Source organism: Peromyscus californicus, unplaced genomic scaffold (genome assembly GCF_007827085.1).
Source record: "Peromyscus californicus insignis strain IS unplaced genomic scaffold, ASM782708v3 Scaffold_6__1_contigs__length_162567912, whole genome shotgun sequence".
In the NCBI taxonomy this organism is placed as follows: domain Eukaryota; kingdom Metazoa; phylum Chordata; class Mammalia; order Rodentia; family Cricetidae; genus Peromyscus; species Peromyscus californicus.
Window position 1 is genome coordinate 159905505 of NW_026294584.1, and position 23492 is coordinate 159928996.

Genomic DNA, 23492 nt, shown 5'->3' on the forward strand with positions numbered 1-23492 from the left:
TTGTGTGGTGTCATGTTGGGTTTGATGTGTGGATTGTGGGAATGAACTGGGAACCAGCAGTTGAGGGTTAACACTGAGGTGGTCCCAGAAGGCAGGCGGACATCATCTTAGGTGCTGTCAGGTGAGTGTCCACAGACTGCGTCCTCTGAGCCTTGGCTGTGGACGGACACTTGTTAACTTGCATTGGTTTCTGCTTGCCATAGGATCCAAGGAATGGAACAGCCACACAAGTGCCTTGTACACTGTTAAACAGTTCCTTCCTACTCACTCGTGGGAAGTTTAGGGAAGAATTCTGAGATTGCATGCCAGAACTTGGTGGACTGTGAAACCATTGAGATTTCTTCATATTTCAGGTATTTCTTCAAAATTTCTTCAAAATTACAGGTATAGTTTAAAATTCACAGTATTTTTTTTTAAACAAAGGACTTTGAATAAAATACTATTAGGTTTTTAACAGTTATCTTCTTAGAAACACAAATCCAAGAGAGGAGGTTTTCCTGCACTTGAAATAAAAAGTGAAGTTCAACATCGCACCAGATTATACCTGCCTTGCACTTAGTGTCGTGAGTTTGGTGGGCTAGCTTGCTTAGACCTAAGGGGAGAAGCTGGGCAGATCAAACAGGGCACAAGGTCTTATAGCCGTTCCCGACTCTGTGCTTGCTTAAATAATTAAGATTCACCTTAAAAACCTCTTAAGTTAGAAGTGATGGCCTATGTTTTGTTGCTACACTGCCTGTCAGTGTTTGCCTCAGTCATGTGTAATTCTGGTGTGAAAGACACCGTTTTCCCCAGTGAATAAATATCATCAGTTCATTTCTGGAGTTTTGCCCTTCATGAACTCCCTAATTTTCAAGTATTAACATTCATGTATATATTATAAAACACCTGTGTGAATATATCTTTTTGAATTCTGATAAACTTGCCTCGTAAAAGAACATTCTCATGTCCTAGAGCATTCTTTTCCTTATTTCCTTCGTAGCACATCTTGGCCATCTTCCTTCCTCGCCTCCTGGCTTCCGGGATTCTGTGCTATGTGGATTAGTTTGGTCTGTATGACAGTGGACTTGTACAGTACTTGTACTGTACATGGACTTGTACAGTGTGCCTTTTAATTGGCTTAATTTGCTGAAATAATGCTGTGGCTTTTAATGATTACTCCAATCGTGAGAACTTTCTGAACAGTGGTCAGAAATGTTAGCATACATACTCCCTGTGGATAAGAGATCCCAGCAGGCATCACTGCGTCTCCAGAGTGACAGCACCTCCCTCGGCAGTGCGCTGTGACCTCATGATGCCAGGTTTTGCTAGTTGTGGCTATCCATCAGGTATTTACATGGGCCAGTTCATATGGGAAATAAGGTCATTGTTTTATTTATTTTGTTGTAAAGGTGATCTGACTAGCAAACTCTTATGCTTAGAGATCATCTTTCAGGTTTGGAAGGAAGAAACCTCCATTTCTGTTTATTTTTCATTCTTTTATCAGGTTTCCATCTTGTTACAGTGAAGGGTATGTGGAGAGAGGCTTCTCTCAGCTGATGTTGGAGAAAGCTTTTGGGATAGGTCATCTCTGGCCATGGCCATCCATCCTCAGACTCATCATGATCTGTGACCCTGAGTTCAGGGGGACTTATGCCAGGTACATATGGCTCAGCTCTTCCTGCCATCTTTCTCTTTAAAAATTGTGGTAAAATATTCATAGCACAAAGGGTGGTTTTCAGATTCTGAAATGGACATTCCATTGGCATTAAGTACTGTTATACTATAGTCACTGTCATCCACCTGTAGAACTCACCTTGTGAATAGAACTTTATTTCTTAATTTAAAAGCATTGTACAAAGTGGGTACAAGGTCATTTGTCTGATATTTAGGCCTGGTAATTTAGTTTATGTAGTTTTAGGGTAGAGTAGGTGGTCATGAAAAGAGTATTTATAAGACTTAAAACATTTGTCATATGTTCTATTCTTTGAATTTTGAACCCAAATATTTTACCAGAGTATAGAATAGAGGTTGAATTCACCCTCCCCCACTTCAAATTCTTGCCTTCATTCCAATTTTTGTTTCCTGGTACTGAGGATGAACCATGGGCATTGTGCATGCTAGCCTGCCAGGCAGCCCCTCTCCACTGAACTCCATCTTCAGCTAATGCAGCTTTTTGACATCTGTCGATATTTATGGAGTTTGTGTCATGCTTAGTTAGATGCTAGAAATATATAAATCAAGACCCCTTGATTTATATGTTTTATTAATCAGTATCAATAGAATGTAATTACTGATGGCAGTGGTTATATTTTAAATACAGCAGTAATGAAAATGCTCTCTTGTGATTGGTATTGGCACCTGCTTCCATGATATTGCCAAGAGGAATTGCTTTCAGATGTGAATTCCACTGTAACCGAAAGAGATTCTTCTCTCTAGGCAAAGAATAGTTGTTTCCAGTGACTTGTAAAACATTGTTATTGGAAATGACTCATTAAATTTCTTATGTATTTTTATTCTATTACATGATTCATAGAAATAAATTATTTTTTCTAGCCATTGACTTTATTCCCCTTTTGTGTAAGTATTTTATATCTGAAGATAGAGGTGTTTCATGGGAAAGTTCTCCTGTTTAATTTTACATAAAATATAAAATTATATATATTTATATAAACATATAACATAAATAAAATATTAAATATATTTATATATAAAATATATAAGCTATAGATTCTCTGAGTGACTATGTAAAATTAAAATTTTTATGGTTAGGAACCTGGAGGCAGAAACTGAAGTAGAGGACATAGAGGAGTGCTGTTTATTGGCTTCCTTACCAGGGCTTTCTCTGCTACAACCCAGGACAACCTTCCCAGGGTTAGCGTCACCACCATGGACATGATCCTCCCACATCAGTCATTAATCAAGAAAATGCCTCCACAGGCTTGCATACAGGCCATTCCGATGCAGGCATTTTCTTAGTTGAGGTTCTGTCTTCCCAGATGACCTGAGCTTTTTGACAAAATCTAATCAGTGTAGCTTTGAAGAGAGTGAAGTAGGAGACCAGGTGGAGGGTCTTGAGACAGATGCCATGCCTATACAGGAACATGTGGAGACTCAGTTTGAGAGATTCACACACGCACGCACACACACACTGGTGCGCGCGCGCACACACATACACACACACACACACACACACACACACACACACACACACACACAGACTGACTCTGACCTTGATTTGGGAAAAAGTCAGATTACATTGCTGTCTTACATAGCGCACCATTTCCACATGGAAAGACTTAATAAAAACAACAAGCTGAATGCAGCAGATCATATGTACATTCTTTGGGTGAGAGAGGCCTTAGCTACTCTGGTGAGCAAGCTGTGAATAAAGAAAGATATTTGTATGGAACTTAACTTTGGAGTAAGAAATACAAACAGTGCATTTGGTAAAATATTTTCAGTGTAAAGACAGGTTTGATACCTGTGATATATTGACAGAAAAGAAACAGCAGCAGAGGGAATGAGCGAAGAACACAAGAAGCAAACCCACAAGTCCAGCAACAGGAAAAGATGTAAAGGCATCAGACTCACTGGTGACTGGTGCCGACAGCCAGAGAGGGACGGGGGAGAGAGAGGAGGGGACAGTAATGTTCTAATGGCAGAGGAGGACGGCTATTTTTATATTTTGCTGTTGGAAATGTGGATTAGTTGAGCCTTTTTGGAAAGTGATATGACACTAGCTATAAAAATTAAAAATACATATGCCAGTTGACCTAGCACTTCCATTTATTGGAGTCCAGCCCATAGAAACATACTCAGCATGGAAGGGTTTCTGTTTGTAGTAACATAACTGAACACATAGTTTGTGTCTGTCAGTAGGGGAATTGTCAGATAAATATGTTTGCATTGGAGATTTACACAATGCATTCTTGTTGCCATTGGAAAGAATAAATCAGGTCGATGTCCTAACCAGGACACATTTTCATGCAGAAGTTCCTGTGGGAGAAAAATACAAGATGATGAAAAATGTTTGTTACTTTAAGACCTGCAGTGTCAAAGCTAGCATGTGTGTGAAATCTGTTTTTGTATGTGATTTTGGAGTTATAATTACATTTCTGCTTTTCCTCTCCTCCCTCCAGACCCTCCCATATCCCCCCACCCCGCCAACTCTGCTTCCTTTTTTTTAATATCAGTTATTATTGCATGTATTCACACACATACACACACACACTCATAAATATAAGCTATTTAGTCTGTATAATACTACTTGTGTGTATGTTTTTCATGATGACGGTCGGCACTGGATGACCACTTGTGCTCCTGGTTGGGGAGGCCCACCTCTTCTGTTCCCAGCTCATATATATACCTGCTTTAAAGTCCAAGTGAACACTGATAACGTTTGAAAGGATTTACAAGTTGTATGGTAACAAAGTTTAGCTCCTTTGGAAACTTCATTACATGATCTTACAGGCAGTCCATATTTTTTGGGTTAAATGCTCAAAATCTGGGAGTTTACATTAAATTTATGAACTAAAAGAAGAAAACAAAACTAATGCATGAAGGCATCTTAGATATTTAATAATTGGCGCATAACTAAATTCGCATATTGGTGGAGTATTGGTCAGTAATGGAGCCATGCACAATGCCATTGTAAGGTCATTAGAAACATAACACTGTATTTTGTAGCACATTGGATGTAAATCAGTTTGAAGTGTCGTGTGTAGTCAGATGTATTTCTGTGTGCTAGAAGGAAACAGTGAAATGCAAATGGAAAAGGTGGATTATGGTGAAGTGTTTCTACAGTATTTTGACAATCAAATTGGACAAAGTGTCAGCAACATTTGAAAGTGAAATTAGAGAAATGTTATGTGTGGGTCTACAACTCCACGATCTGGATTTCTTCCTTTTTTTTTTTTTTTTTTTGGAAGAATGTGATAAGACAGTTTGTAATTATGTCTCAGGTGTGTGTACAGTGTTTACATTTGGGTTCAAATCTAGTTCTCCGGGCCGGTTAGTTCAGGATTGTCCTTCTTAAGTGCCAGTCTAGTTCTCCAGGCTGGTTAGTCTAATAGTGTCCTTCTTAAGTCCAAGGTTGGGACAAACCAGTCACTTCCAAGGTAGTTTAACTCTGCCATTTTATTCAGTCACTTGATGGTTAACTTTTTAACTCTTGAAATCCACACAAATGTGTGAGGACTAAGTAACAAATGTTTCTGGAGGGGAGGGATGGGAGGGAGATCCTCAGGTCCTGTTTGGGGGCCTGGATGGCTCATGTCCCATGTGCTGTGCCATTTGGGTTCTTTGGATTTTATCTTACTCGTGTCATATTAGGGTGATGAGAGCATCCAGTGTTCATTTTGTTGGGATGTCTGGCTTTCCTTGGTTTGTAGTTTGTTGTTAATTAATTAATCTCAAGATGGTTTTGGCCATCTCATTTTCAGGTATTTCTTCATCTCATTCTCAATGTCTTCTCTTTTTGGAATTTCATTTTCAGCGTGGTTGATTTTTCTGGCAGCACCCAGTAGCCCAGGAATGGATGCTTTTCTTTTTCCTCTTAAATAATCTCTCTGTCTCTCCTCTGTGTGTGTGTGTGTGTGTGTGTGTGTGTGTGTGTGTGTGTACACATGTGTCTGTGTGTACGTGTGGGTGTGGGTGTGTACGTGTGTAGGTGTGGGTGGGTGCTTGCCCGTGCCTGCATGTGCTTCAGTTTTGATACACCTCGTTCTGTATTTACACTTTTCTGTTTTACAAGCTTTACTGATAGCTCCATAAATGCTTTTTCTTACAGTGTCTTGAATCACTGACATTTTTCACTTTACTTATTTTTCTTATAATTTTCTTCTTTTATATGCGTCTGTCTGTCTTTCCATTGTGTTTTCAAATTGGTTCCATTAAAGAAGTTTTGGGGGTTGGCAAGAAGGCGTAGCAGGTAAAAGTGCTTTCTGCTGAGTTTGATCCCTGGAACCTACATGATGGAAGGGGAGAACCAGCTTCTGTAGCATGTCCTCTGACCTCCACTCTCTTGCTGTAATACCCACATGTGTGCATGTGCACACACACACACACACACACACACACACACACACACACACACACACTGGGTCTACCTCATCACTTTAATTTTGAACATTTCTTTTTTGTTGTTGTTGGTCTTATAATTTATGCCTGTTACTGTTTTATTTATGCTTTACTGTTTAGGTGGGGGAAAGTTTTCCCAGCGTGAATATTTGTAAACCAAGTTTGTGCAGTGGATGTGGAAGCCAGAGGAGGGTGTAGATCACTGGGAACTGGAGGTATAGGCAGTTGTGAACCACCATGTGGGTGCTGGGAACTGAATCTGGACCCCTGCAAGAGTGGGCAGTACTCTAAACACTGTACCATCCCCCAGCCCTGCCCATCAATAATTTTTAAAGCTTGAGATAATTTATGTCATGAAATGGCGTACCTTTTCTTAGGCCAGATGACTGGTGTTTCTAAAGTAGACTAAACTAAGCCCTGCTCACATACATCTGACCTCATAATCACTCCCAGTTGTTTCCCAGTAAAACACTAGGATTTATCCCCTCCCTAGCTTGGTAGACCCCGAAGCCCTTGGCTCTGCTGTTACTGTGACAAAGATTTCAACTCACCTTTGTGAGTTAAATGAGATAAAAAGTGAAACAAAGCAGAGACCCATAGGATGTAGACCATTTAAATAACGTATTGCTCAAGGTATATAAAATAAAGAGACTAGAACGGCAGATAAATCAGACATTAAAAGTGCCTAACAAGAATAATGTTAATAATGGTATGCCAACTATTTAAAAATGGGTTTTCTAGAAAAAATATTACTTACAAAAACTTCTGGAGAAATTAAAAGTCTGAATTGTCCCATAATTATGAGAAACTGAATCTTCCCACAAAGCAAACAACAGGCTCAGATGGTTTGCTAAGCAAGTTATTACTTTTTTTCTACCAAAATTCTGAGAAATAGATTGTTCCATTCTGATGCAATCTCTTTTAATTGCAGAAAAAAGGAACAATTTCCAGCCAGTTCTCAGGGCCCAGCTCAAACCTGATATCTAAATCAGATGAAGATTCTATGAAAAAGGAGCGTGAGGGGGCTTCCTGGTTCAGTGTGGTCTAGAGATCTAAGACAGGATATTAGCAAATGAAGAAAACAGTCCAGTTACCAGATGGTTTATCCCAGCTCTGCCAGGATGGCCACCATTCCATGACCCCAACTCTTGAGTGACAGAAGACTATAAGAACTGTGTGACAATCTCATTTGATAGGCAGTGTGAATTCCTGATGATGAGGTTCAGCAAATTACAGAAAGGAGAGACCCCTTTTACCCTGTTAGGGACCAACCAAACTGTTGTTGGTCAGCAGACCTCTTTTCTCTGTGGGGTAGAAGATTCTCTGTAACCAAGAATGGTAAAGTCACACCCAACTTAATGTGTGGTATAAACAGCATTCGTTACCAAGGATTCCGAGGTCAGGGAGTGGGCTGTCGAAAATGGTGTTCAGCCTCGCTCTCCCTTTTAGTTCCTCAGGTGGGATGATTTGGTCACTGGAGGTGACTTGGTTGGTGGACTGGAATCATCTGAAATTATGTTCTTTCCTATATCTTGAGATCGGATGCCAGTGGTTGGCAATCAGTTGGAAAGCCTACACATGGCTTCTCCAAATGGTCTCTGTGTGGGCTCCTGTAGTCTTTCTGCATCCTGGCATCTGTATTCCAGAGACAAGATATGGTCCAGACGGTAGAAGATGCTGCATTCCCATACATGGTGGTGCTTGGCTGTCTTCCAATTGGTTAGGGAGGGAACATATGCCCAGGGTCAGGGAGAAGACAGTGCTAGCATCCATTTTTAGAAGGACACATGGGTTAGGAGAGGGCTTTGAGATTATCTTCAGCAAGTGAAGCCCGTTACATGACATCATGCACCTAGCATGGCAGTGGAGAGCATGGCCCATGCACAGCGACAGGAGGGACAGAGCCCGAGGGGGTGGGAATTGTAATGAAGGAAACAAAGCTTGCTGTTTGGAGACAAAATGGTCATTTGCATATAAAAGAACCATGAAAGAATGTGCAGATAAATTATTACCAATGAGAGCTTACCAGGGGAAGATGGATGCACGACATAGTTAAGTCAGTGGCATTGGTATGTAACAGCAGCGGACTGGTAGGTAACGTAAAAGGAGACACTAGAATCGTAGAGCATCGGGTAAACTTGGCAAGAGATTCACAAAAGTTCCTTCAGGAAAATGACAGACGTCACTGATAAGCCATGGTGCACCTTAGTGATGTGTGCCAGGCTTAGGGTAGGACTCCTCAGTGTTGTACAGGTGTCATTTCCATCAAAATAGTTCTGCAGCTAGAAATAGACACACATATTCATGGGTCTGTTTGTTCCAAAATAAATTGTAGGTGGAAGTTTCTGTCCCACAAGCTGTTCCCAACCACTCAGAGAGTCTTATCACTAACTACAAATGTTCGAAGCTTAGGCTTTTTACTAACTAGCTCTTACAACTTAAATTAACTCATTTCTATTAATCTATGTGTTGTCCTGAGGCTCGTGGCATTTACCTCTCTGGCATGTCTTGCTTTCTCTCAGTCTGGCTGGCGATTCTTTTGACTCTGCCCTTCTTCCCAGAATTCTCCTAGTCTGGCTGTCCTGCCCAGCTATTGGCCAGTTAGCTCTTTATTAACCAATGAGAGTAATACATATTTACAGTGTACAAAGATTGTTCCACAGCAATAAATGTGTTGTATGATAAAGACAGTATTAGGTTAATGAAGGAAAAAGTTACTTTATAATAAAGGAAATGGGGAGAAAATGTTCGTATTTTTTTAAAAAAGAAATTAGATCTTTGGTTTCACTAAATGTAAATATTAATCTGTAGCTAGCTTAAACAGTTGAATGTCTAAAAATGTTAGTTTCCTTTGTAGCAAGTGCAGGTATGTATCTGAAAATATGCAAAAACGAAAGATTTAAAAAGATTAAAATTGGTTATTAAAAATAGAATTTTTTTCATCAAAAGCTGCCTTAAAAAAGTAAAAAACTAGCTTACAATTTAGAGGATGCTTACAATACACAGAGTTGACAGTTTGGTCCAGTGATAATGGCTCAGTGGGAAAGGCGTTTACCCACAACTCCTGTAAACTGTCCTCTGACTCTGCACATACATGTTCACAAACATGTGTAATAAAGAGTAGCTGAAATAAAAGAGTGCTTTTGTTGGTAGTAGATGCAGAACAGGTAATGAATGGTTCATCGGTTTGAAGGAATGGGAGACTGGGTGGGGGCAGCAAGGGATCCTCAGCACTGATGCCTTCATGTGTCTGTTGCTGTGACACAATGGTGGCATTTTCCAGGACAAGTTGGTGTAGTTTTGCTTTTAATTGTGAGGACTGAAACGGAGAAAGGACTTTGTCACATGTCTTGAAGCAGAGACTGACAAGGGCCTAGAAGATTTTTCTCATCAGTTATCATTCCCAAAGCACCAATTAAAAGTATTCTTTGAATTAATAGTCCAGCAGCTGCTAGTGTGAGGTGCTATGCTAAGAAGTAAAGGCCACACACCCTGTGCTCCCGTCCTCCCTCAGGTTTTCTCCAGCTGATGAGCCGGCCATCCTGCTCTCAGGCCATGAGACTTGGAATGCACAGTCTTTGCCGCTGATCCTGTTTGTCATGTTTCTTCTTCCTCACCTGCAATCATTGGAAAGTCAGAAAGTTACAGAGAACAGCTCAGCCAGGCAGGGGTGTGGTCTGTGAGGGAGTGGCCAGCCTTTTCCTGTTGGGCAGTGATTGCATTAGGTGCTCTGTGGCCTGTGGTCAGCAGAAGGGCCTCTGAGACACCAGTAGCCCACATGTAGCCTCTGAAGGCTCTTTCTCTGTTAGACTTTCTGGTTGTCTGCTTTTGAGCAGCTCTGATGTCAGAGGCATAGTTTATTTGTGTGTAAATACTTGCATTGTGGGAAAATGTAGCAGAGGAACATAAAAACAATCCAGTTCTTTACTGGTAAAATGTTGTATATGCTTTGCTTTAGTTTCTGAAATAAACAAACTTGCTTTGACTTTTTTGCTGAGTATTTGGATAGAAATGCTAGGTAGATTGGATCGTAACATTTTGTTTTTCTGCCCATAATTTAAAGTTGTAAAAGGTATTTTTCTACGAAGCAGCGCCCACCTGTGTTTTCTGCTTCCTTGCACTGCCGTGTTTACCAGGGGCAGGTGTTTGGACAAGTGTATCCAAACCATGCGTATCATGGCTGCATCTTGATTTTCCCATTGCAGACCTGCACCCTTCTAGTAGGAAAGATGTAATCCGCCTTCCCTACCCTCTGCTTGCTCGCTCTCAGTGGTCACGTGGTGATTTTGGTACCGTTAGTACCCAGTGTTTGTATCACTGCAGTCACACACTGTTCAGTGCAAAACTTGGGTGTTTATTTTTCTTGTCCAGTTTGTTGGTTTCTGTTTTCAGTTGGCTAGCACTGTACTCACTAATGCAACCCTCAGCTTGCCTCGAAGTGTTGAAAATTCCACTCATGATGGTAAGCCATATGAGGTGGTCTGTTAATTTCTTTTGTTTGAAGTGCCTCCCAGGAGCTTTCTGAGTGTCCGGTCTTCTTGGATGTCCCTGACATGGAGGCAGCTTACCAGACTCACCCTGAGAGGCTGTATTTTCCATTCTCATACCTTCTTCCTTGTCTTACACCTTTGCTTTCCACAATTATTTTTTGTCTTTTTGTGGCTCTGGGGATTGAACCCAGAATTTAGGGCCTTGTGCATGCTGGGCAAGCACTCTGCCATGAGTCACATCCCCAGCTCCACAAGACATTTTTAAGAAAGAGTATAAAAACTCGTGTTGAGACCTTATGGGTGGTGTGGATATGACTTTATTCTTTCCTGAACTCAGTGAGTTACTGGCCTTGCTGGTTATAGGATTCTGTGTTGCACATCATTTTCCCTCTGAGTTTTAAAAGCCACTCACTACTGTCTTCTGCCTTCCTGTGATGCTGCATGAAGCCTCTGTGCTTGGGTGAAGCCTGTCTCACATTCCGGATGCTTGTTGGATCCTCTATGCATTGTGTTGTGCTCTGGTGAGTGTTCTCTTATTTACACTGTAGTTTTATAAAAGCAAGTTTTCTTGAATTATTTTGCTGATGATTTCATAGTTCTGTGTTCTTTGTAGAATTCCTAATGATTAGATAGCATAGCCTGGACTGAAAGTCTCTTATATTTTAATCCCTTTCCATTTTTCTTTTATATGCTTCATTTTAAGGGAGTTTCCATTCCACAATTCTTCAATTCTGCAATCCTAACTTAAATTTCCAAGACCTTCCAGTCTCACCTCCTTCCCCTTTCTTCCCTCACAAACAGGATGCCCTGTTCTTACTTCATTGGTGTACCTCCTGTTGGCAGCTCTCTGGGGACACTGTGTGTGCTTGAGAACTTGCTTTCTTCCACGGTCTGTGTGGTTGTCTGGTCTCTGCGTCTTCGCTGTGATTCTGTCTCTGGTTATCCTTGGACTCCTGTTTATGTGTGAGATGGAGGCACGGAGAGTGAACGTGTGCGGTAAACCTTGGGGTGGGCTCCTAGTCCAAGTGCTTCACTTGTTTTTAGATGATTTGATCTCTCCAGTGACCCCTGTAGTAACAATTACATGTCCACTGTACACAGTGCTTGTCAGACCTGGGATTTGAACCCAGGCAGCTGGACACCATCCTTGCTTCCTTTTAGCCTTTATGCTGGCCTGTCCTTCAATGAAGTCAGGAGCTAAAGGGAAACTCTGTGTCTGGCTAATCTGATCTCACCTTCCAGTGCAGCTAGTGGAGTAAACCTGTGTTCTGCTGGGGGAGGAGCTGCAAGTGACTAGCTGTATGGGTTTGGGGAGGGGATTGAGGTGCAGCCCCGACTCTGGTTGGATTTTGAGTCTCACCTTTGACCAACTACTAGTGGCCCATTCTGGAGCCTTCTGTGGATAGCATGAGGGAAATGGGCTGAGCCTGCCCTTCTCATGGGTATCAGTCCATCCTCCCTGCCTTCGCTCACACTTTTCTCCTGTACCTTGTTTGTTCTGTAAACCTTGTTTGTCTTTAGAGCAAACACAAGCATTTTAATGTAACATCTTTTTTTTTTTGTCATTTTAAAAGAAGACTTTTCAGTGGAAACTTGGATAAAATGTACGTTTTAAATGTTCTATTTGAAATTTCTGTCCAGTCCCTTCAGTCTGATTCAAAGGTCCCCTGATATTCCCAACTTGGAGTATGTCCTGATAATCCCAACTAGATAGGTCCCCTCTGAAGTCATTTCCCCCACACTGGGCAGTGTTCTCAAGAGTTTTCACGTTGTTTGATATTTGTGTGCTTTCCCTTGGATGTGTGCGTTCCTCCACACCACACCAGCTTCTCAAAGACCTTGATTGACATCCGTGGAGTGACTCCAGAGAGTGTGCTGTACTGTCTGTGTACATGTTTTACTTTCTGGTCTTTTTTTCTCAAACCATACTTTAAAAGTACCATCATTCTATTAAATACTGAGGATGGCAGAATAGGGAATTAAAATAATAAAGCAACAAGATAAGTTAATTCACATATAAGGAGTTCTGAGATTGTTGAACCTAGATATTACGAAAACCTTTAGTCCGAGTCCCTGAACTAATGGGATATAGCTCTGAATTAGAGTCTCATCCTTCTGTGACTTGGGTATTACGTGGTGTTGGCACATCCTGGTAATCACTAGTTCTGATGCTGTAACACAAAATTTAAACACAAAAATGCTTTATAAAGCCTTATCATGACACTTTTAGATAAAACCAAGGTTTGAATGTATTCAAGTGACAGAATCCATCAAGAACCTCTGTGCTATTTCCTTCTTAAGTATTACTTTTTTACCTTTGTATGTTGTAAATTGATTTTCTTTTTGTCTGTTTGTGTATTGTGGGCTGCTTGTTTGCATGTTCATGTGTGTGTAAGGGGTGTGGAGTCCCAAAGTAAATGTTGGGCATCGTTTTTTGATCACTGATTTTTGAGGCAGGCTCTCTTGCTGAAGCCAGAGCTAGTCTATCTAGCCACCTTGCCCCAGGATTCCCTCTCTCTACCTCCCGAGTGCTGGGATTACAAAAGGAGTTTTACATCTGCCTGGTTTTTATGTGAATTCTGGGGGTCTAAACAATGGTTCATATACTTGTGTGGCGAATGCTTTATCTACTGAGCTGTTTCTCAGGCCACTGTAAAATTGAGTTTTAAAAACCAGTGCTGTTTACACCTTTAATTCCAGGACTCAGGAGGCAGAGGCAGGCAAATCTCTGTGCATTTGAAGACAGCTTGGTCTACATAGCAAGTTCTAGGCCAGTCAGGGCTACATAGTGAGACCCTGTTTCTAAAAAACACACATACACACAATCAGCAGCAAAAAAACATCTGTTGTTTTTCTTCTCTTAAATTTTCAAAAGGAAACTATCATGAGGTTTGAATCTAAATTATTTGGAGAAAGGCGCTGGCTTTAAAATAGCATTTCTGTAGCACCATATCTTAAGATATCTAGGACACATTTATTTACTCTTAAATAAAACATGTGACCAGCTTTTTGACGATGTAGAAGAGGAACTCTGTCCTGTCTTCTTTGGTGTGTAGGAATTGCTGGAGCCTAGAGCATCAGTGGTCACCATTCTGCTGTTTTGCACAGCTCAATCAGAACTTAGGAATCTGCTTCCTTACCGCAGGCGAACATGCTGTATGCTCATGTTGTTGACTCACTGGCACCCTTCCCGTCCTGTGTCAGGATGTGCCTTGTGAAAACACAGGAGCATTAACTCTGAAAGCTCCACAGTCTTTAGAAGTGAACACCAGAGTCTGATGGCATTCATAGACGCTAAAAATATTTTGTAATTGGCTCCGGAAGTTGTGGTGCCGATGTGAAAGGACAGTTGTGGTGTTTACACTTTAACTGTTAATTATTAGGATGCATTGTCGTCTTCTCCCATAGTTCCTTCCTGACAGATGTAATTGGAGGAGGATTTTCCTCACTTGAGACATGGTTAATGTGACGTCATTTCAGACTAACTGCCATCAACAGTTCTTAGAAGTCTGGTGCTGCATATACATGACTAGCTTAGCTTTAACTTCTAAATTTATAAAAAGAAATACATCTTTTGAGAAATGTCATCAGACTGTGAGGCTGTGAGCAAATGGTGGCAGTAGTGCTGTCTCCTCTGTGATAGAAGCTCTAGTAACTCAGTGCTATTTATAAAATTATCTTATTCCCATCCACATACATTCCTTGTACTGTCTACTTTTTGTGAAAATGAGTTTGTTTGGCCTAGTGACAACAATCTGTGATTAGTGTATTTCTTTGCTGTTACTTTTTGAAGTGGATGGAGTTTTCTTGATGGAGTTGTTGGTCAGTGTTTCTCAAGAAGCTGAGCATGGCTGCTGGTGACCTGGAGACAAGGCCTGCTGGGCTTCACATGGTGCTTAGCTTCTGCTTTCCTGTTCTCAGTTGTAGGGAGAGAACATTTAACGTAGGTAACGATTGCTCCTTTGCCTTTTCAGGCATTTTCCTTCCTTTCTGTTGTGAGCCAAAGCCTCAGCTTTAGTTTTGAGGCCTAGGTGCTAAGGCTTGAACCTTGACCCCTCTGTAGTGTATTTAGGAAGAAGCACAGTATACACTATGCTGCAGCTTCTCTCTCTCCCACTCGAGAGTGAAGGTGTGAAGGATCCTGGATATTCTCATGTTTTCTGCCCTGTCTCGTGAACACACGACTTGATTTACCTTGATCAGCCCAGTAACTCGCTCCACATTTTTCCAGAAGTGCAAAGCAGTTTCAGCTAAAAATACACATATCAAATGCTCCAGAAGTCGTGGCCACAGCTCAAAAATGCTGATCAATTTTGAAAATCTAACTCAGCCCGGCCATGAAACCGAGGGAAGAACCTTTGTGGTGGGGACAGATTTCCAAAAATTCACCACAGTCCTGTTCTTAACTGGAGTTTGTGCTGATGCTGCCAGACAGCTGAGGAGTAGACTCGGAAAGCAGGAAGCATTACTGATGGGGCCTAGCGCCACTTTGGGAAAAGCAAATTAAAATGTAAAAGAATATTTTTCCACTCCTAGAGTCTCAACAGAAAATGGCAAAATACATGGTTACTGAAAAAGTTCCAGAAATTGCTAATTTTGCCAGAAAGTAAAAACCAATTACCAGCTGTTTTTTTAAGTGATAAAAAAATGCACACATACAGTCTAAGAAGGCCTTTCATAATCCAAATGAAACAGCTTTAGTTTACAACTCAGAGTGTGTATTCCTTTAAGTCCCAGGGGTGCTTTGATGCAGGTGACTCATCTCTGTTGTTCTGTTTTTCAGGTGCTGCCTAAAGAATGGAGGATGATGACTTTGGTGGCTTTGAGGTACGTATCCTCTGTTTTTTAACTTTGGGTAACAGCAAACTATTACAAAAATGTGTTTACTTTCATTGTTTTCTTGATCTATTCTTTGTGTGTGTGCTGCATGTTCTCAAGTGTCTAGAGCCCAGAGAACGACCGCTTATGTGTCTTATTTGGTCCTGTTCACTTTGTTTTTTTGGACAGGGTCTTTCACTGGCCTGGAACTTGTCAAGTAGACTATACAGGCTGGCTAGCAAGTCTCAGGGATCGGCTTTCCGAGCACTGGGATTACAAATGCATGCCACCATGCCCAGATTTTTTAAAAATGGGTCCTGAGGAAGAAATTCTGGTTCTGTATTTGCAAGGCAAACAGTTTACCATCTGAGCTCTTACCTCTACCCTCATGATCCATTCTGAACCTTTTTTTTTTTTTTTTTTTTTGATGTAACTCTGAGACAGAGATTGAAAACAAGGAGAATTAAGAGGCATCATCCACCCAGACACTGAGGTGGGTTGTCGCTGAAGCATTGATCTTGCCATAGGAATGGTTTAAATCAGGGTAATTAATGAGGCTGGTGGAGCATCAGGAAGAACTCAGACTGTCAGAAGAGGATGGGGACACGTCTGTCAGAATGGGAGTCAGAGCCTGTCACAGCCCTGTTCGCACCTGTAATGAGTGGATTTCCTGTGTGAGACACACAGATGTCCAGGGGGCTGATCATGCTGTGCTGTTCCGTTGCTCTCTCAGGTTTTGGTGGAACATTTGTGAGTAGGTGTTGTTAGCTGAAAATATAGTGTCTTTTCCTTGGTCCTTTTCAGTGTGTGTTCATTTTATTGGAATATTTTATAACCCAGTTATTTTTACAGAACCAGTGTAGTCTTGCAGGAAAATCTCTGGATTAAGAGAAATGCAGGGCTCAAGTCTTGGAACCATCCACTGCGCACGCTCAGGGGACTTTCTTTCTTTCTTTCTTTCTTTCTTTCTTTCTTTCTTTCTTTCTTTCTTTCTTTCTTTCTTTCCTCTCTCTCTCTCTCTTTCTGTCTTTCTTTCTTTCTTTTCCTTCCTTCCTTCCTTCCTTCCTTCCTTCCTTCCTTCCTTCCTGTCTTTCTTTCTTTCTTTCTTTCTTTCTTTCTTTCTTTCTTTCTTTCTTTCTTTCTTTCTTTCTTTCTTTCTTTCTTTCTTTCTGTTGTTCACCTAGTTTGGATTTGGTAAAAAGAAAACTGTAAAAGTTAGGGAGTGTAATTAATGTTAGTAAGAGAAGTGGGGCATTATTCAAGGAAGAATAATGTAGTTCTTTTCAGCAGCAGGTCATTTTCTATCCGTCTTTCATAGCTGCCAGTGTGTAGGCAATCAGTGTAGACATATGTGTTCTCCACGTGCAGGCAAGTACTATAGACACACATGTTCTCCATGTGCAGGCAAGTACTTAGACACACATGTTCTCCATGTGCAGGCAAGTACTTAGACACACATGTTCTCCATGTGCAGGCAAGTACTTAGACACACATGTTCTCCATATGCAGGCAAGTACTATAGACACACATGTTCTCATGTGCAGGCAGCCAGTGTAGACATGCATGTTCTCATGTGCAGGCAGCCAGTGTAGACATGCATGCATTCCATGTCTCATCCCAAACTGCCTTTCAAAAAGCTCATTTGAGTGTTTCATACTTTTGTTTAATAGGTTATGTTTTTGAATCTTATTCATGTTAAATGGAACATTTAAAAATTTGTTAAAATTCCATTGATATTGAGGACACGGTGTGTTTCATACTATCCTGTAGCTTGCCTTGGTGCTTGGAATCTGTTATTTGAGGGCCCCATCCAAGCATGTTTTTGTGTCTAAAGCATAGTAGACCCACAGAAAGGCCACAGTTGGTCGTTGCTCTCACAGGTGACGACTGAATTCAGTCTCTTCAGTGTGTCAGTCCTCTCAACACCAGAGGCAGCGTTAACTAGTGTGGTTTCGTTGTCTTCACCTGGTGTCTTACTTCTCAGTCCTGCTGTGGAAGAGTGGAAGGACTTTTCCTATGTTTCAGTACAGTGTACTAACTGTCACAGCCAGTGGACAGCGCGGCCTTGTCCTCTGCTCTCTGCAGACTGTGTCCTTTGCCGCCTGAGCTGCCTGGCAACTCAGTGCAGAATGGAAATCAAAATTATGAAACCATGGCTCTGACTTCAGTCATAATCTTGCTTTAAGGGTTATCTGAGAGACAGAACACTTTGTGCTCTCTCTGTAAACCTTGTCTTAAGTAGCTTCCCCCAAGCAGGAGAGCACAGTCATTGAAAATGCTGACTTTTGTAATTCTTTAGTGTTTAGTGCTCAGGAGACCAGAGTAGATTGTTCAGGAAGACAAGCTCACCTGCTCTTTCAGAGTCTCTAAGTCTTACGCTAATTTAAATGATCTTTTTAAATAAAAGATTTGCTCAGTCTGTTTTTAAGGAAATTTTTACATGGGTGGATAAATGTGGTGAGTTAAAATAGAATAGTTGATGTAAAGTTCACAAGTGAAAACATGATGAAAGATACTTGAAACGAACATTTCATTGGCATCAGGTTGTTGGAATATGGAAGGAAATCTTTACCTGGGAACCGGGGCCTGGGCACTGTAGGTGGGGCCAGTGCAGGGGTGGAACAGGGAGGTGTTCAGAGAGAGTGAGTGAGTTGGCGTGTCGCAGGAGTGTGCCTGTGGGGCCGAGTGTGTGATTCCTGATTAAAAAGTACAGCTCTTCAGGGTTTTTCGGATGGTCTTGCCTTGTCTTACAGGCCGCAGAGACCTTTGATGGTGAACACAGTGGAAACCAAGCAATGTCCCCTGCTGTCCCCTGGGCCACCTTTCCTGCAGGTACTACCTCCTGGTCATGGGATTCTTTTTTCTTGCATTTAAAGATTTTTTTTTTGCTACTTTTAAAACCTATTTCTCATTTTTTTTTTTGCTCTTTTTCTGATCTGAAAATGTAGTGTCCTAGATCCAAATTTTCTTTCTTACAAAGTATGAATCATATTGTACATTCAATGCTAGCTTGGAGGCTGGTTGTAAAAGGAGATTAGGAACACTGAACAAACCTTAAGTACAACATACATTGTTCAAATTTACCTTGGTTTACGAAGGTGTTGAGAAGTTTCCTGGGTCGTCTGTGCATGGCAGACTCCATTTTACATCTTAATTTATGATGTCCATTACTATTCAAATATAGTAGTTTTTTTATAGTAAAACCATTCAAAAGTATTACAAATTAACAATAACAGTTGGCCCATACATATTTTCAAAAAGTGTTCAATATCCTACCCATCTTGAAATGCACATAAAATCCACTCTGAAACCCCCAGTTACACTGTCAGAATGCTTATGATATAGAAAACAGTGGTGGGGATGCTGGAGGGGACAGAGGAAAGAGGAACTCTTAGCTACTGCTTGTGGGAACACAAACTAGTGCAGATACTCCTGAAGTCAGTTTGAAGGTTTCTCAGAAAGTAACAGTGGGACCACCATATTCCCCAGCTCTGCCACTCCTGGAGATAAGCCTTAAGGGCTCAGTGTCTCACTGTAGAGATCCATACATCCATATTCAATGCTGCTCTTCTCACCAGAACAAGGGGAAGACATTGTGTAATGATGTGAAGACGTTGTAAGATGCTGTAGCTTTGTGTCTTAGTTTGGATGCTCACAGTGAGGGAATGGAAGTGGAAGGAGACCCCCAATTCTGTGAGGTGAGGAAGAGAAGCTTCTTCCGTGTCTGGATGTGAGATGCCGTCACCAAGAAGCTCTTGTCCCTGGTGTCAGAGGCTGTATGTAGGCTGATGAGCCAGCAACTTCTCTCATCCCTCTTCTCTCTCTTTCCCTCACTTCCCTGGAAAAAACTCAGATCTGAAGATGGTGTTCTTCTGATTTCCTTATTGGTTTGCAGAAATGACATTAGCAGGCCTGGCTAAAGGCTGACCTTGAAGCTGTGGCTTTCAGCTTCTCTTTTACACAGCTGCTGCTGGATGCAGGTAGATGCAGGCTACAGGATTTATCCACCTTCGTGGAGGTCATTCCCAGGAGGGTGACGTGAGTGGGTTACTAGGCATGACAGTCCCTTCTACACCATACCCGTCTATCATCTATATAGAAAAAAATGTTTTCATGGATATATCTTAGAAAATAACTTAAACATTTGGTTTAAGTTTTAAGTATTTTGGGGAAGATGGGAAGGTTCGTTTTCAGGGTCAAGATAAGACTTTTGTTAAGTAGTGAGTATAAGAGGTTTGTTTTCCTAGTGAGTGCACAGCTTCAAGACAGGGCTAGATGACAGGGCTAGATGACAGTTTATCCCACTGGGGATAATTTATGTCTCTCTTTAAATGTCTGTTTATAGCCTGCAGTTCTTTGGGGGTTCCAGGACCTTAAGCTGTGTCACTGACGGGCAGTACTGATGGTGGATGGATGAGTGGCAGGATCCGCACCACACCGCCCTGCACACACCCTCTGCCCCCATCCTCCTCCTCACGTGCAGCCTCTGACCATCTTGGTTACTTCTCTTGTGATCAGGTAGCTGATAAGAAACAACCTAAGGGAGGAGGGCTTATTTTTGTCCATGATTTGAGGGGATCCAGTCTGTCAGCTGTCATGGTGCACCCGTAGGCAGGAAGTGGAGAACAGTGGATGCTGGTGTCCAGCTCATTTTCTCATGTATTCAGTCTTGAATACATGAGAAACCGTGAGGTGCTGCCATTCTATCCTGCCCTGTCCTATACACAGGGTGCGTTTTCCTTCCTTGGTTGGACCTTTCTGGAAACTTTCTCACCCAGAAATGTACCTCCTCAGTGATTCTAAATCTAGTCAGGTTGACAGTGAAATTGACTGTCACGTAACCTGAAATGCACAGTGACACCCATGTTATGGGAATTGGAGAATGTAATGGAAGATGGTGAGCATGAAACCACGGCCCCTTCTCACCGCAGCACACGGCGTTGAAGTGATTACTGCCTTCTAGTGAGAGCTGGCCGAGGAGAAGAGCTGCCTGCCTTGAGGCCATTTTCTAGCTGTGCTGTGATCAGCACCTGAAGCTCTATCATGGTGTCCTTTTGTTCCACTTGCTTGGTGCTTCATGTCTCCTAATTCATATTTAAAACCGTGATGAAGTTTGCCGTCTTCGTTATTTTAATGTATAGGTTATACTGTACCTTGTATAGCTGAAACTTCATTCTGTTAAATACCTGTGACCTCCCCTCCCCCTCCCCGTCACTCCTGGCAGCAACTGTCTTGCTTTGTCTCTGAGTTTGAACCCTCGGGTGTATGCATGGGTGATTTCAGACTGCAGTTCTGTGACTGGCTTAGAGCAGTCAGAACAACCCCTCAAGTTTCATTCATGCTGTGTCATCTGTCCCAGTTTCCTTCTCTGTTAATCCTAATATCCCATTTTTTATTCATTCATTATAGACACTTGGGTTCCTTTTACCTCTGGGTATTTTGCATAGTGACACTGTGAGGATGGTTGTTATGTGATCTTTAACTATAATCTTGTGTATGACTCCTCTTTATATGCCTGTTTTAGTCTTTTTATGGCAGGAAATTGGTTTGAATTCTTTGGAAGGTAGTGATACCTTGAGCCAGTGCTCTGTGATTCTTGATGACTGGTGAGTAGATTTACTTGTAGTTATCTCTTCTTGGTTATTTTCAATCCAAGGCGAATAATTAAATAGCCTTAGTGATAAGGTATAAGAGCAGAAAACTAAACTTTGCTTCAAAAATATATCAACCTTGGAAACCTTCAGTACTTGCTAAGAGCTGGATGTTTCTGTGTCTGAGTCAGATGTTCTGATGACTTCCATGGATGTATAGAAGTGATGTATGGAAGATGTATGACCTGGAAGTGATGCTCCAGTCACAAGGCCTGTGACCTGGCTCAGGGAGTAACACACCTGTCTCCTGATACCTCAGTTCAACCTCTGGAGCCCGTGGCAGAAATAGTCCCCTGACTTCAGGGGTGCGATGGCAGGCATCTGCCTGCATGCACATGGTGCACAATGGCTCTTATTTTTAAAGAGGCCACAGATGCTTGGAAGCACAGAGCAGTTACTGTGCTGATCTCCTATCTCCTGGCTTCTCCTGTATGACAGAAATAGTGCATGTTCGATCACGTTTTAATTTACTGCAGGTCCAGGAGCAATAATGGTGGCATCGTCTCCTGTGTTTCGTTGGTCATTTATTTTCCTAACACTTTTTCTGAAGGAAAACCATTTCAGGACTTGTGTGGTTGATAATTCAACAACATTCAACATGGTTGCTCATAAGAGTATAGGAAAGTAACAATTTTTTTTTACTAAGAAATCTTATTTATGAAATTGCAAAATAATTATTTTTTTAATGTCTATAAAAGGAGCACTGTTCTCCTTTCATTTCCCTGAAATTAATGATTGCTGATAGAATGCACATGTAAACACTTGCGCATGTGAGTGTGAAAGCTTATGTATATATGGAGACCCTGGGGATGTGGGCATGTGGAATCTACCTTGACTGCTCCTGTGTGGTGATGTCTTCTCCGTACTGCTTTACCCTTCCACGCTGGTTGTGCTCCCCTCTCCCCTCTGCCCCTCCCCTCCCCTGCACCCCTTTCCTGTGTTCTTGTGACAGAAAGAAGGACTCGTCTGTACTTGACTTGCTCAGTTCTTAGTACTTCATTGTCTTGGTTTGGCATCTGTATGCATTTTTTTTTTAAATTTCTTTATTGTGCCTCTTTTCGTAGCAGACCCAGAGCTTCAGAATTCATGGAATTTATTTAGGTTGTTTCTGTGTTCACCGTTGATTCATTCCTTTGCCACAGATTCAGAAGGCTCTCGCAGTGTCAGGCTCACAGCTCTGTGCATTGCGGACTTCATTTTCACTGACTGACTGTGGAAGCTGTTGCCTGGGAGGACAGAGTGTTTCCCATGATGCGTTTTTGTGTTGGCAGACCTTCTACCCCTAATCTTAGTTAGCTTCAAGTCTTTGATAGCAGTTCCTACAGTGAACACTAGGTCGGGACGTGTTATGAAGCCATTTTGTACAATGTGGGTGGCACAGTTTTAAGAGGCAAAAGATTGTTCGGTTTTTGCTTTTGACCGTCAAATGTAAGTTGTGTAGAAGGCGAGGTGGGAGGCACAAACCTTGAATACTGTCCTTTCCAATAATGCTTCTGAGTTCCTTGCAGCTCTGCACAGACCACATTAGAATTCAGTGACCATCAAAGGGAAAAACAAGTGTTCCAGATAGATACTTTAATCCAAATTAGCTCCTTCAAAACAGCTTATAAAGAGGGCAGACTAAACTGTCTGTCACAAGCCGGCCCTGCAGAAGGAATAATGGGAACTGGACCAGCAGATGCTGAAGCAAGTGACTTAGATGTGGTTCCTTCGCATCTGGAGCTATTTGCATACAAAGCCAACAGGAAAGTTCAAACATTCCTCTCAAGACCTTGGCAGAGGGGAACCTGGAAGACAGATGCCTTTTTGATTTCATGGTTCTGTCTTTCCGTTCTCCACTCTCCTGGCCGGAAAGCCTAGGACAGCAACTCGGTCGTTTTATTAATCCCCGCTCCTCTCTTCACTGGCCCTGCTTTTCCAGGGGATCTGTGTTATGCATCTCAAGGGCTCAAGACCTGAGTCTACACATTTTTTTGTATATTTTTTGTGTGCGGTTTGCATGTTTGTACGTGGTAGTAAAAAGCACTAGATTCATTGGTCTGATCTGCATCTGTGGTAGGATTGGAAAGTGACCCGTTGCTTGTTCACATACCTGTGTCTTACAGGCAGTGTAACCGGCCTGGCAGAGGGCATTTTAAAGAGACTCTGTGTCTCAGTCTGACTAAGAGACCAGTGAAGTAATGGGCCCCAAGAAATGAGAATTTCCCAGAAAGTTGGTGCTGAGAGAAGGAAAAGAGGGGGCACTTGTTCCCTGAAAGGAGACTTCACACAGTTCCAACACCTTGTCAGACCATCTGACAGACAGACTGGAGCCACACCTTGACCAAGACTGCCGAGATGTCATTCCCTTGTCCCCCTGTTTCCTTCTTCCCCACACGGCTGTCTTGAGTAAAGCTCTTTTCTGCTCTCTACTTCTAATTTGACTCTTTTAATTGATTTATTGAGGATGTGTGACTGGACCTGACTTGGGGGACTG

General features: G+C 41.9%; 1 protein-coding gene across 8 annotated transcripts in view; it reads left to right on the forward strand.

The window, feature by feature from the left end:
* Ccdc91 (coiled-coil domain containing 91) overlaps window positions 1-23492 on the forward strand; it is a 187281-nt gene that overhangs the window by 22549 nt on the left and 141240 nt on the right. For 5 of the 8 annotated variants that reach the window (XM_052718968.1, XM_052718967.1, XM_052718969.1 and 2 more), the window contains exons 2-3: window positions 15331-15374; window positions 18119-18197. In XM_052718968.1, coding sequence (XP_052574928.1) covers window positions 15345-15374; window positions 18119-18197 — 109 coding nt within the window. In that variant the 5' untranslated portion in view covers window positions 15331-15344. Of the gene's footprint in view, window positions 1-1501; window positions 1637-11016; window positions 11069-15330; window positions 15375-18118; window positions 18198-23492 lie in introns of those variants that run through there. The other 3 variants (XM_052718970.1, XM_052718974.1, XM_052718975.1) reach the window with 3 other exon arrangements.